General features: G+C 44.1%; 1 protein-coding gene and 1 long non-coding RNA gene across 19 annotated transcripts in view; one reads left to right on the forward strand and one right to left on the reverse strand.

Moving 5' to 3' along the window:
* The window catches only part of LOC306645778, a 548,414-nt gene that overhangs the window by 144,995 nt on the left and 388,485 nt on the right, over positions 1–14,934 (forward strand). The gene's annotated exons all lie outside the window — the stretch shown is intronic.
* DENND1A (DENN domain containing 1A) overlaps positions 1–14,934 on the reverse strand; it is a 512,257-nt gene that overhangs the window by 51,519 nt on the left and 445,804 nt on the right. For all 18 annotated transcript variants that reach the window (XM_079113744.1, XM_079113747.1, XM_079113755.1 and 15 more), the window contains 4 exons: positions 13,411–13,451; positions 10,851–10,922; positions 9,585–9,641; positions 1,506–1,637 (listed from right to left, as the gene is read on the reverse strand). In XM_079113744.1, the coding sequence (XP_078969870.1) occupies positions 1,506–1,637; positions 9,585–9,641; positions 10,851–10,922; positions 13,411–13,451 (302 nt within the window). The remainder of the gene's footprint in view (positions 1–1,505; positions 1,638–9,584; positions 9,642–10,850; positions 10,923–13,410; positions 13,452–14,934) is intronic.

Raw genomic sequence — 14,934 nt, forward strand, 5'->3', positions numbered from 1 at the left:
TTTCTCCATTTCAAATAGGGCCTCCTTTTTTTGTGTTTCGAAAATGGAATGTTTAACACCATGAAATCCCTCTCCCCCGCCCCCTCTTTCTCTGTAATGGGCTCCAAACTCCAGCGAGGGCTCCTTTCATGGGCAGGTTAGTGTGTGCAGGAATGAGGACAAAGGAAAGCAGGAAGCTGACTATGGAATGCCATGCTGGCGACAACCAGGGGCTGTGCTTTCAGTAAGCACAGCTAGGGAACTGGGGTGTGGATCTTTCCAACAGGGCCTGACCCTGGGGAGGAGGCAGCTCTTTGGGGTGCAGACACCAGGGCAATTTGAAGATAATCATGAACCAAATGAGCACCCCCATTCATGCTTCTTTCAATTTTCAGAATATCCCTTTTAAGTGTAAAATCAGAAAAGAGGATGAATCTCCCCAAGTTAAAAATGCATGAATGTATTATCTGAACAGATTGATTAGAGAAGAATGATTCTTATGTTTCAACCAATTCACACCTTACAATAATAGCTACAGCAACGGTTCCATCAGTTCCCTTCATTTCTAAATAGCTCCATGCCAGGTACATAGTAGGCCCTTGATAAATGTCTGTCAAAACTAGGAATGTTTTAAATGTAGGATTCTAGGTCTTCATGTGGTGAAACAGAATCACATTTAAAGTAAAATTCATAAAGACTAGTTTAATCATGTCTCACCTAATAAATGGCTTAAAAAAAAAAAAAACAGGTGATTTAAGAATAAATAACCTTGCAAATTCTTGTTATAACCATATCTTGCTAACAGAGCCAATTCTCATAAACCCCAAACAAACAAAAGGACTTGTGCTAACCAGAGTTAAGAGAAGTGGAGAAGGGCACACAATCTATTTCAACCAAAAATATGACCATGGATAGGAATGGATAAAACAATTTTAGTTTCTATACAGAATACAATGTGATACTTAAGGGGAAAAAATGAGTAGACAATTTTTCAAATGCTTAGGTCGTTGAAAGTAGTTGGGTAAAGAATCGGGTCTCTAGAACCACAGCGAGGGTGTTTACTCTGAGAAGCAAGACTCCTGATATTGATTTTCAGGAAGTACATTAATAAAGAACTCCTAATTGATTTTTTTTTAAGACTTCGCTTGTTGCCTTTTATTTGAAGGTGCAAAGAAGGGCCTGGGATGCTAAAGTGTTCTAATGAGATGCTTAGCTAACAGGCATCTTAAAGGCAGTGCCTGGGAGTGGGGGAGGCAGCAGCCGCATTTAATGACTTCATTCAACGGTGGAGCTAGCTGATGACCAGAGCCAGACTGTCTCCCTGAAATTTTTGAAAATTCACCTTCAAAACATGTTTGCACCAAATAAACATTTGACGACGTGAAAAACTCCATGGAGTTGCTCTGCCAAGGAGAGTTGGAATGAGGAACCGTCTGCCGCATGTGCTACAGCTTCTGCTATGAACAAAACAACAAACCCCCAAACTGGAAAACCAAACAGACCCTGAAAAGGGCCGGGATACCTACCTGCCCAAAGTGGACCGTGATCGGCCTCCGGTCTTCTCGGAGCTTGGGGTCCTTGGCCTCCACCAGTGGGGACGGCATAGTCTTAGGCAGCGGCTCTTCAGTGGTGGGGACACAGCCATTCTCTGTGATGTCCTGCGGGGAGGAGTATGATCCAGGGTTGGTGTCGGGGGCTCCCTCACACCCCACAGCTAAGTGGCCTGCCATGGAACTCCCTCTGGGACATTCCAAGCCTATCCTCCTGGGAAAGATGGAGGAAATGGAAGGCTAACTTGGCCCTTTGACTTTTAAGGACTAGAGAAACCAAAATCATCTGCATTAAATTATAAAGATAAATAAGTCTTAATAGTGAAAAAAATCATCTTTCATCCTATCTTACACAGGTATTTTCATTTTTACATATTCACTGTGTCTACACACATTTAAAAATTACTTGCAATCACAGCTCATGCTTAATTTTATATCCTGTTTTGTCTCAATATATTATGAGCATCACCATGGTGCTACATAACAATTATAATAATTTTAATGGATGCATAATATTTCATTGAGCAGATATGCAATAATTTAATAAACCATTCCACTGCTATTAGACATTTGTTTCTATTTTTTTTTTTTTTTTTTTTTTTTACTTTCTAAATACCCATGATAAATATTGTAGTTTTCCTTTCTTTTGTATTATTTCTTCCATGGAAATCCCTAGGAATAAAATTACTAGGTCAAAAGACATAAACATTTTTCAGGCTTTTTATTCATTCTACCAAATTTCCAATTTACACCAACTACCAGCAATGGATGCGTTATCAGTTTCACAGTACTTGTTAGCCTTATCATTTAAAAAATGTATCGCTAATTTAATAGGTGAAAAATTAGACCTCATTGTTGTTTTAATTTGCATTACTTTGATTATTTGTGAGTGTGGACATTTTCTCCGTGTTCCTCTGCTGATGATGTTACTGTGTGTGAACATGATGTGCTTGTGTCCCACTTTCTACCCCCACCCAGTCTTCCTAAAAGAGAATAAAGAGACTAGTCTGAGTTAGGACCCTGATGGGGGGAACATTTAGGGAAATATTTTTCAATCCAGAAATTTACATTTCATTTGTGCTTCTGATAAATAAAGTCACATTAGAAGGAAAAGAAAAACCCAATATGCAAAAGGCAGGTAATGGTTCCGTGGGCCAATGCTGGAGCTGACTGTGCATGTGGGCTATCTGGAACACAGATGTACAATGCACCAAGTGTCATGTATTGTACTCAGGTCAAGAAAGTTGCTTTGATCTTGACTGGAACCGGGTAGAGAATAAATGTACAAATTACATGTAAATAATAATTTTTTTTTGCCAAGTAAAAACATGGAGCCTGTATTAAATAATAAATACAATTGCCAATTTTTTCATTGTAAAAACTAACTCATATTTTAGTCAAAATATTGCACATAAGAGGTAACTACTCTTCTCAGCTAAGTAGAGAGAATGGTGGGACATGGGGGAAAGTGGTTGCTTATTGAACAACCATGTATTAAGGAGAAAACATCTCTGAGCCTCAGTCCTCTGTAAAATGAGGCTGTGGTAGCTATGAGAAAAAAAGGAGCTAGGTGAGACAATGCAAGTGCCTAGGCCATTATTAGCTACTCAGTGAACTGTAGGAATTACATAGATGCCCCTCCCATACCATATTTATTTGCTCTTCAGCTGCCTACCTGCTGGCCTCCTTTCCTAAGGAATCAGCTGCCTGTAAAGGCCAGACTGAGGAGTCTCTACTGCTTGGTAAACAAGACAGGGAGGTGGTGACCTCTTGACTTTACAGGGAGAGCTTGTATCAGGTGGCCTACATCAGATCAGTCAGTCTCAGCCAGGCTAAGTCTCAGTGATGAAAGAGGCTGCCAACAGCCATTGAGAAGTGTCTCCTTCGGAAAGGGGCTGCCAGAAGGTGCTTTTAGGTCAAGTGGAACAGAGGAGGGGAGGGGCTCCTCGGGTGCTAGAAAGCAACAGAGGGCCAAAGGGGCATTTTGGATCCAGGTGGAGATACCCAGAGGATAAATATGAGAGGTTGAATAATGCCAAACAGTAACCATTTCATGTGCAGGGCTGAAAAAAGTGGAGCTGTAAGGTAACATGGTAAGAAAATAATTAAGAAACTACAAGATAATGGGTATTTTAAAAAAGAAAACACATGTGGTCGTTTTGGGAAAAGTGTCTCCTAGCTTTCCTTTTTTTTTTTTATTCCCATCAATTGTCTAATCTTTCCAATTTATTAGACCTCTCCACAACTATTTCTTTATTTTTACAATGAGGAGACAACAACCTGCTTGGCAAACTTCCAAGCTACTGGGTGATGGGTTAAATGAGTTGAGATATGAGGATTTGAAAAAATGTCTGAGCATTGTGAAAATTGAACATTGGATTCTTGCCTCCTGCAAAGGACCAAAAGATTCCCTGGATGGAGCGCCTTTCTTGGTGGGCACTTTTCCAGATCCTAGACCTTCGTTCTCACGCTTAGTCCCCATACTGATCACAAGGTAAATAGAATTATCTTTTTTTCAAAGGTATGGAAATAGGGTTCAGAGACGGTAACTTACCCCAGGCCACAGTGCTGAAGTGGAGGCACATACAGCTATCAAATCCTGGCCTTTATATCACATTGACCCATGAAAATGGCACATGCCATGATTCTTGAACTGATGAAGGACTCACCACCCCATCAGAAGTACCTCCCGCCTCCTTGGCAACCCTTCTTGTTAGACTAATTTTTTTCTGTCAGTGCTAGGGATCAAGCCCTGGTCCTCTCACATGCTAGGCAAGTGCTCAGCGACTGAGCTGTACCCCAGCTCTAGCCTGATCGTAATCTGTATACCCTGTACTACCTGTGATTCCCCACAGACAATGAGTTCCTTAGGGTTTAGGTTCTCTGTCCTGGATTCTCTTAAATCTAGCATGCACTCTATAGTAAATCTTTATAAAGTTGAGCCAAACATTTGGAAGCAAATGTGTCCAATATACAAATGTGCCTGGGTATCTATCAAAAGCAGTGCCGTACATTTGCTTTACTTAGAAGATTCAGAGGTGTAAAATTTCTAATGAATTACATTTCTTATGAAGTCTGTGGCTCACCCCACTGATTTTTTCACTTTGTCACTGTTTCCTTCACTTAAGGACAACTGCTTCCTCTAGGATGCCACAGGGAGCAGAGCCAGGAGGAGGCTGGGAACAGTGTGCAGCTTTTGCTGCACCTACCAGCAGAGGACCTGCTGAGTTGGGGACAGGGCAGCAGCAGCGTCCACCCACGACCAGGAAGTGGCAGCTAAGAGTTCACTGGCTTTGCGGAAGGCCTGGGCAGCAGGTTCTCTCCTCTTCTGGTAGGAATATGCAAACTGGCAATTTATACAAAAGATGTACGTGCCCTTTGGCCCACTAATTTCATTTTTAAGACACTTATCCTAATGAAAGAATAAAAATTGCTGCAGTCTAATGAGAATGTTTGCCTAAAATATTAGAACTTAGGTGTCCAACAATGGGATTGATTAAATACTGTATATATGCCCATCAGATCAAATTTTTGGAGTCATTTAAAGCAATGACGCATGGAAGAAATATTAAGTGGCCTGGGATATGTTCAGGATATGCTAAGTGAAAATGCAGGTTATGAAATGAGATCATTTTCTTTTTGCTTCTCTGATTTGTTGAATTTCCCTCAATAAACATGTATTTTGCTTGCAAACAAGGAAAAACTGACCTTCTAAATGTCATTTTTAAAAAGCAAAAACAAGAGGCTGATGGGAGGGGTAAGCCTATTCCTTCTTGAAGGGTCACATAGGAGGAAGACACTAGACAGAACTACAGATCAGAGGCCACTGCATGCAGGGTGGCAAATCTCTCCTCAGGAGCCCTGAGGATCCAGGAACTGGGGTTCTACCAGATCGCATTCCTCAGCAGAGGTGAAGGAGGCAGAAAACAACTCTATTCCTATTTTATCTTCCCTAAGGGTTTCCTGTGATAAAGTCAGGACTGAGCTAGCCTCCACCTTTGCAGAGAACATAGGCAAGAAGGGGTCTGAGATGTTCTGAGACCGCCACAAGCAGTCAGGGAGGCAGCAACCCAGACTCTCAGACTCCCCATGGACAGCAGGGCTCTGTGTGGCCTTGGGAGGAGCCGAGAGGAGTCTTCCTGGGACAAGAGGTAGAGAGCAGGGCCTACATATGGAATGGCTGATGTGTCCTTCTCCCTTTTGGGCAGAAGATAGGAGGTCTGCAAGGTTGGGAAGGTCATAACCAAGGGAGGGCTCCCTTCAGAACTGTTCTAGACATCTTGCTCTAGTGCGGCATGGGCGACGTGAAGGAAGGTGATCCCATGCCAGTTATTTATCAGGGTATTTGGGCAGATGAGCTAGTCCAGATGTGAGATATAAGAAAACAGGATCGCCACTCTCATCTGTGGAGTGGCTACTAAGTGCTGCTGTTTAAACACTTTACCTCTTCTAATCCTTATGATAATCCAGCAAAAATTGGTATTTTCCCTAGTTTACGGATGAGGAAAACTAGGTTCAGAGAGTTCTAGTAACTCACCCTAATGTTCCAGCGCCAAACTGGCTCTTCTGCCTCAGAAGCTCAAATACCACATCCCTGTGTGGGGGAGTTTAAAGGCACCCAAGGTGTGAGGCTGCGGCTGTCCTGAGCCTGACTTAGTTTACTGGTGAGAGTGCTTCCTTCTCCACTTTGAGATTCATGCTGCGTCCCTTTTCCCAGCCTACCTCCCACCACATCAAATGTAAATTAAAATATGAATATTGATATCAAACTAGTAGCCAAAGTTGGAGTCTGTGTGATTGAGGCTGCAGCGTATTTTAATGTGTCTGGAGACAGGGAGCTGACAGTCGTATGATAAGGTGTGAAAATGTCTGTGCTACAAGAGTCTACCTGGCTCTCCTTGCCCCTCACGTGCCGGCTCACTCTCTTCGCTGAGCTCAGAAATATTTGGCCAGAAACTCAAGCCAACTGTGAATTTGCTCCTTTCAATCACAGAGACTCTAAACAAGCTTGACTTGTCTTTTAAAGATCAGGGATTTAGAAACTATACAAAGGGCTGTGAAATGGGCCCATTTGGTTATATATTCTGATACAAAAGAAAAAAAAAAATTAAAATTTTCAGGGATTCCTCAGTAGGCACAAAATGACATCCTGTGTGAGCATCTGAATGTTCCCTGCAGGCGAGGGAAGGTTATGGCCGCCACCTTTACAACGGGGCACCCTCATGCCAGTGTGGCTTGGTGCAGCAGCCGAAGGCAATTTGTTGACATTCTGCTGCAGAGCAGGTCTGGTAGGGCCATGCTTTCAATGGAGGCACCACGTCCTTCCCTAGGAAGGAAGTGACAGCTGCATGGCATCCTTGCCATTTCTTCTTCCTAATTTTGAGCAAGTCAGACTTCAAAGGAGGCCAAACTATAGCAGAACTTGACCACCTTGCTCCATTTATCCAGATAACTATGTTCTCCATCCTTCTTTTTTTTGTTGCTGGGCTGAGCAGAGCAGGTGTGGAATAAAGCCATGCTACAGGATCTATGAACAATTATTTGCCAATGGTCACACAGATATCCTGAAAGCTCCTCTTTCAGATGCTTTGAAAATCTGCAGCACAAATGAACAAGGGACGGAGAAGGGGCCCTGCTCAGTCACATTAGAGATGGACCCTCCACACACCGTGATGACCTCTCCACAGGTCGGCCCCACATTTTCTATTTGCAATTCAAACCCAAGGCAAGAGCAAAGAGGGCAAGACTGGGTTCTTGATTATATCTGCGAGGTCACCATTGCTATGCAGAGTTACAGGAAGCCAGGTGGCAACCCAGTACATTTGAAAATTGGATCTTTGTTGGGAACTGCCTCAATTTCAGAGCAGAAACCAAACTTGAGATGTCTGTATTAGACACTTCTAGGGAGCCACATAGATAGGTTCGGTGTAAAGGGGATGGGGGGAGGGGAGGAGAAGAAAAGTCAAGGAAATATTTTCCACTGCAGTGAGAGAGGTCAGGCGAAGCCAAATCCTAAATTAGCTCAAGAAAGGGAGTTGGAGAGCGCTGGAGACCTGAGGCCTGCATGTACTGAACAATGCTAGAGTTTCAATTACAAAACAGCTCTTCCAAGAACAACTGCAAAATATCAAGTCTGTGGAAATCTGTACGACCGAAGGGGGGAAAAGTGAAAATTGAAAAGGGTGCACTAATAGATCTGTCAACAGTCCAATGGTGACAAGCCACATTTCTATAAAATGCCTTCACCGCTTGTGTCACCTGAAATACACTGACACTCTCTATAGAACATAATCTCCTGAAGCTATTCTTGAAAAGACTGGTAGGGGGAAGAGAAGGGGAGGGAAAATCGGGTTAGACACCATCAAGGAACAGAAAGGGAGGTGGTGTGGAAAGAATGCCATCTAGATTGTTTAAATGAACCTTTGAACAAACACATTAAAAAAGCTGGGCTTTACTGGTTTTTTGCAGAAATGGTATCTATCATACAAAGGGGGTTTTCTGGAGACCAGATGTCTGCACACTCTAGTCGGAAGGTAAGCTGATGTCTCCAGTTCGTGGTCTGCAGAGAGGAAGTGGGAACCATGTGCCACATCTGTCCTGGGCTTGAGGAGGGACCCCTGTCTTTGCTTACTTCAGGTGATATTCTAACCAACCACAGCCTCTGATCTAGACACAGAAGAGAAAAAGCCCCCCTCCCTTCCACCCTGTACCTGCACTCCACTCCAGCTGCATGCAACTGGGACAGGAGATGAAAAGGTATACTTAGTGATTCAAATACTATCCAAGTGAAGAATCCCACCGGCCAGCCCCGGCAGGCTAGTCAAAGGCTATCTGGGTTCACAGTACAGGGCTTGTATTGCAGGAGGTGAATCTCAGCTGTTAGAATTCATTGTCAGCTGAAACTAAGAATTTAAATGCTTAGTTGGAGCAAATTATTTTCCAATTAAAAGAAGGGAATCAATTCCTTCGACCATTTCAAGTTAATTAGAGGTCCTTTCTGACTTCATAAAATTGAAACTGCTTTCAATTTAAAAAAAAAAAAATGCCTAGACTGACAAAGACCCTTATTAGAATGGTGCATTTGGGGCCTAGAGATAATGAAGTAAGTGACCCCAGCTATCTTCTGGAAAACCAAACACTTGTTTTAGGAAGGCAGTGTGAAGCACTGTAGCGAGTAGCCCACTGTAGCTGGGAGCCCATGAAATGGACTCCAATGCCGCCTTTGCTAGGCTTCTGCAGTGTGGCCTTGGGCAAATAACTTCACCTCTGAACCACAGTCTCTTTACTCATGAAATGGGATAATACTGCACAGGGTTGTTCCTGGCCTGGGCAAAACTTAACAAGTGCTTAACAAAGGGTGGCAACAATGATCATATTGAAATCATGTGAAAATCCTTTCCCTGTCACAGTAGCCTCATGCGATGTCTAGAGATTCAGGTTGGCAGAATCTCAGCCAGGATGTAGCCAGTGTGATTCACACGATCTTACTGATGGTCCAAGAAGACAATCAGAGCCTCTGCTTCCCTGTGCAGAGTCTCAAACACACCCTGCGGGGCTCCTCTCATTTACATCATGATGGGAGAGTCTGCAGCACCCTCCTCCAGCCCCCCTTTGCATGTGTCTGCATGGTGGCCGTGTGCATGAAGGGACCAGGGCGGTCCTTCCCCTAGGGATACTTCTTGGTTTGGGTTGTGACCAGCCTGGGGGCAGAGGGCAGCTGGAGAAAGGGGGTGGTGCTGGGATGGGTCTGAGCTAATTTCTAGGGATATTTGTGAATCCCAAGCCTGGTGGGGCAGGGAGGGGACAGACCAACAGTGGTAACTCTGAACTTGCTCGCCTTTGTGGGTTTACGCCAGAGTCTTAATGTTATTTGAAGACAGTTTTTTGTCTGTGAATATTTATAACAGTGTGAAAACTCCCGGACAGCTGGTAATGCATTTTGAAGTGTGCTAACAACACTGTATCAAACAGCCCTCTATTGATCACATCCTACTTTTTTGTGGCCACGCATTTCATACATGGTGCTTATACATTTTGAATAAGAACTTCAAGTACCTTTTGCTTCAAGCGGTTTTTCACCTCTTTTATTCCCATTTTTGCATGATCTTTTGCCTGCATGAAAAATTAATTTAAGTTAAGATTCCCTTTCTGTTTCCAGCAGGGACTACGCTTGATTTCAGTCCATCGCGAATCACCTTCTCTGATTACTAGAAAAAGGAAGGAAAAATGGGATCATCAAGTCGAAAACATAATGGCTATGAAAACAAATACAATAGTAAAAGGTTAAAAAAAATCCCTTAAAGGGGTTGCAGAGATTGTACTTTCTACATTTTGATGGCACAGATTTTTCCCCCCTTCTCAAGCCCTTCTTGGGCTCTCTCTAATTATGTCTCGGCAGCTTGGGAACATCTACCAGGAACAGTAGAACAGCAGCTTCACTGGCTATAGGAGTCAGGATATCCATTCTGTTTCACTAGCGCAGGGCATCAGGGCCAGTTTTCTGCCCAGGCTGAATGACCAAAACAGGCATATCACTGGGTTTCCACAATGCCATTTCCTAAGTCTCAGGTCTGTGGACACCCCCTGCTTTTACCTTAGTTCATTGTAGACCTGTTTGGTGGTGTTGGCAGCCACCTACCCTGTTATAAGAACTACAATCAAGCACAGAAAGGACTAACACATTTAAAAATGAAACTAACACAAAACCACCCCACTTTAGTGGCTCAGGTCAAATTAGCAAGCAAGAGCAATCACAAGAAAAAATACTTGAAGCTTGTAAAAGACGGAGCACCGGGAACTGATGGGTTCTCCTATTTTCACTCTGCTGTGGGCACGAGTCTCACAAATAATGCATTTCCTATAGGGCAGTGATGAGAGAGATGATGAAGAATTTGGGACAAAAATTAAGGGGTATTCCCACCACACTCTTCGGTAACCTGTAAAGGAGCTGCTTTATTTTGACATAATAATAGGGACACGAATAGGAAAAATTTGTTAGGATGCTTGATAGAACATGTCTTTGGGTTTCAGGGATACATGGAGCAGTCTGAATTTTAGCCGTCAGTCCATAATTTAAAAGCTAAAACCAGTAGCCTCCCATTTCTCTATTGTAGTGACTAGGACCAGCAGCACCTTAAATTAGAAACATTACTGATCTAGTCATAAAACAATCAATGCTAAATAATTATCAGAGCACTGACATCATTAGGAAATAGCACAGCAGCTCCCGAGTCACCGCTACAATAGGGGATTGAGTTTATTTAAGAGTCTGGTGCTAATGAACTGATCTGCCTGGATCCTGAGACTAAGACCTGTACTTACGAACTTGTAGACGGTCTTCATGGCTGGATTGGCTTTTGTTTTTACGGTGTTCAGAATTGCTCCGCTTCCTTTCTATAATAAAAACATCAATTAGCAACGCGGGCTGAAGATAGAGTGGGCCAACACCAACAAAGCCCTCTTCTCTTTAATCAAGTCAGGCAACATTTCAAAGGCATGTGATGTAAGTAGAGAAACAGACCCAGATGGTTACTGTTCGGGGCAGTCATAGGGTTATGGCAGAATCGCTCTGGGTGTGTGTGTATGTGGAGACCAGAAATGAGGACTGTGATAACTAGCTGAGGGGGATGTTAAGCTCAGTGTTGTGATCAGCACTTGCTCCCTGTCCCGGGCTCTCTCAGGTAAGGGTTTTCCCATAATCAGGCAGCTTTTCAAGGCTTTCTAGTTACCACATTCAGGTAAGTTTCATGGCTGTGGATTCTCCAGCTGACACCAAACTGGGGTAGAGAATGGGGTCCCAATCAACTCAGATCATTGGGAAATACACTGCCCTCACCTGGGCAACTTCCTTTCCTCATCTGAGTTTTCTGTGTTGCTGTTTTTTAAAATCTTTTGGTAGGCTGCCTTCCTTAACATCTAAATCTTAAGAGAAAGAAAGAATGAACGGCCATAAATGTTAACCATGACTTTAGTACAAATCCACCACACCAATGTCTTGTTCATCATCTTTAGGGAGCAGGCCATGTTTCCAGAGCTGTCCATGAGCCTGTTCTTTAGTCTCATCCCTACATGGGTAGTGAGGGCCCACTGTGTTAGGCTCTGAGTGCCCTGAGCCAAGGGACACCTGGTCTCTATCTCAAAGAAGTCCAATCTGGGGCGGTCAAGGCATGCTGCAGTGAAGAGCTGCCATGTCAGGTGCTGAGAGCTATAAAGGCCACATACAGGGAGCATGGAGACAGAGGTCAGGGACTCTGCATGAAGACAGAGGTCAGGGAAAGCTGTAGACTGAAAAACATTTGATCTGGCCTATGAAGGATAAGTAGGAACTGATGGAGGAGGTTAGGAGGACAAGAACATGCTTTCTAAAAAAATTTTTTTAGTTGTAGATGGACACAATACCTTTATTCTATTTATTTATGTGGTTCTGAGGATCAAACCCAGTGCCTCATGCATGTGAGGCAAGCGCTCTACCACTGAGCTACAACCCTAGCCCAAGAACATTCTTGAGATAGGAAGTAGCACAGAAATAAATGCAGAAGCCAAAAAGCTATGGTGTGTGTAGGAATGACAGGCAGTTACTGCACTGTACAAAGGAGTGTACTGTATCATGGGAAGAGCAGGAAGGGAGGCTGGGAGGCTGTATGGGGACAACTTGTGAGGGGCTGGGAATGTCTGGCTAAGGGGTCTATGCTCTGGAGAGTTTTTAATCAAATGTGTCATACAATCTGATTTGTGGTGGTTTGGAAAGTTAATTCAACTGATTTGAATGGACGGAGACTGGAACCAGTGGGTATATAATCAAATAAGACAGTAATGTAATTATTGGCTTTAACATTTAGTACAATTTTTGGTAACTGCCCACATTAGAAATTTTGGGCTTTAATTAAAAACATTATAATTTGACCTAGAAAACACTCTACATTGTAGGACAATAGGAAATTTTCACCCACTTATTTATTCCATACTGTCTTCCAAAATTACTCAGGATCCTATTTAAATGGACCTTTGGAGTATTGAAACCCCCTTTATCAATCAATCAGCAAGTCCTTATTGCTCGCCTCAGATATGCCAAGTGCTGTGTTTGGCCGTACAAGGACAAAGGAAGGCTTTCATTGAGGAATTGCTCACTCTCGGCCAACTGCAGCCACTTCCAAAGGACCTGCCTTGGCAGCGGTGCACTTGGCCCTGAAGCAGGAGAGAACACTTATCACATTATGTTGGAGCTGCCTGTTTACGTGCCTGCCTCCCCAACAAGACAGGGGCACTCCCCCAGGGCAGGGCATGGGTCCTGCTCCCCACTGCACCCCCAGGACCCAGCTGCTGCCTGGCACTAAGTAGGCCTTCAGTACATATTCAGTTGTAAACTAATGGAAAGTTAGGCAAGATTTGAATCCTTCAGAGATTCTGGAAGCCCTAACCATCTGGCTCCCGACACAATAAGAAACTGTTCATAACAGCAGTGAGGAGATGAAAAAATCAGGGATGTATTCTTCATCTTCCCAGGAGCCTTCACTGTGAAAAATACTGCAGAACAGCAAGAGGGACACCTTTCTGGTTGCCCCATGATTGTGACAATAGCACTGGCCCTAGAAGGAGACTCCTAGAAACATTCTAGGATGTCAGTATTCCATTCAGCAGGCTTGGCTGGCTTCTCATAGAGGAAGACTATTTCGCTCTGCCCCACCAAGAGAGGCCCTGGACAGTCCCACTCTTCTAGTCTCTGCCAGGCAGGAGAATGGCCTGGCTTCAAGACAAAAGCAACTTCTGGTGGGAAGAATGGGGTGCTCTGGGCCTCACAGCAGCCTTGAGGCTAGCCAGGGAAACAGAGGGCGGCCAGGAGGCCAAGGAGGAGGTCATGTGGCTTTGAATGGGGCAAACTTACCCGGACGGTGGAGAGCCACTGATGGTACAGTTTATCACTGCCTGGAAAAAGAGAATCAGAGATTGGGATTTAAGGAGTTCTTTAAATTGCTTTCAGCATATAGGACTTGGAAAGTTCAAGGTCTAGAGAACCACCTGAAGAACCCAAGTCTCACTCTGTGAAAAAGGCAGCAGTGAGTCATGGTCAGTTTTCTTACTTAAATAGAGAGTTGTTCACATCAGTGCCCACACCCTCAAAAGCCTCCACATGGCCTACTGGAGTGAGGTCTGACTCCAGAGCAACTCCGTCCCTCTCCCCAGTCTCCTCTCTTGGCCATCCCACTCTCTGCCTCTCTGTCCTGTGCTTGTGCTCTGTACCGCCTCCAACCACAAAGGAATACCCAGGGCTCCCAAACTACTCTCTCAGTCCTCCAGCCCTTGCAAATGCTGTTCCTAAGCCTGATCACCATTTCCTATTCTCTCAGCCTAGATAAGCTCAACAGCCAGCTGAAATGTCATTTCCTCTGGAAGCTTCCTCCTCTTTCCTCTGAACAGTCCTCTAGTACAGATGACACCCACTTAGAAGTCCAAATTGTTTGATGTACTATGACCCATGCCAAAGCAGGAACCACCAGAGCTGAGTGTCTCAATGTAAGGATCCTGCTGGACACATACTCAGCCCTCAGTACACTTGACTAGTGACAGGGACAGAAAAAGGGGGCATGGTGGGTGAACTCTGCTTATTTTATCTGGGGGCGGTTAAGGAGCTCTCACCGGGAGACAGCTCTACTAGAAGCTCTGAATGACTGAACTTAGTTTAGCAACACATGAAGTCCATCTTCTCTTTGGAACTGATATCCCATGGTGAGAAGCTAGCTCAAACCCTGTCCCCCTGGGAAACTCCAAGTATGCAGGAGAATCCCAGTCCAGCTGCACAAAAACCTGTTCCTACTCCTTTACCTGGTCTAATTTAATTTGTCTTCAGTTATGCCTCTCTCTACTTCCCAACTAAAAGCTCCTTGAGGGCAGAACTGGGTCCTCTATTGTTTACCAACCCTGGACACAAGGGTTCCGGAAATGCTTGTCAACAATCTGCCATTAGTGACTGTAGCCAGCATACTGGTTTTATTAATCAACTGTGTTCTTTGTGCAGCACAGACTGCTAGGCCCTGTAATACCCACAGGTGGAAACTGTGCCTGGCTTTGTGGGCTTGTACACTGCTCAAGTTATTGAATGGTCCAGACTGGACATGCCCAGCAATAAGAGGGGCTGGCAGCCTAAGAATTATTATTTTGTATCCAAAGACTAAGTCTATGAGTATTATTCTTGCTGCCAAAGACTGAGCCCATAGGACCTGGAAAGAAGGCCAGGTTGAGACTCAGGAGGTAAGGTCAGTCACGAGAATCTCTCTGGGCTTCAGATGCTACCTCTAAAAATGAGAAGACAACCTCCCAGTTCTAAGGAGACCAGACACCAAGCAATGACCTTTGCATTTTAAAGAAACAGTCACTGAGCACTGGCCCATGCTGGGGACTGTCCTGGGTG

The sequence above is a fragment of the Sciurus vulgaris genome (genome assembly GCF_902686455.1).
Source record: "Sciurus vulgaris genome assembly, chromosome: 15".
NCBI lineage: Eukaryota > Metazoa > Chordata > Mammalia > Rodentia > Sciuridae > Sciurus > Sciurus vulgaris.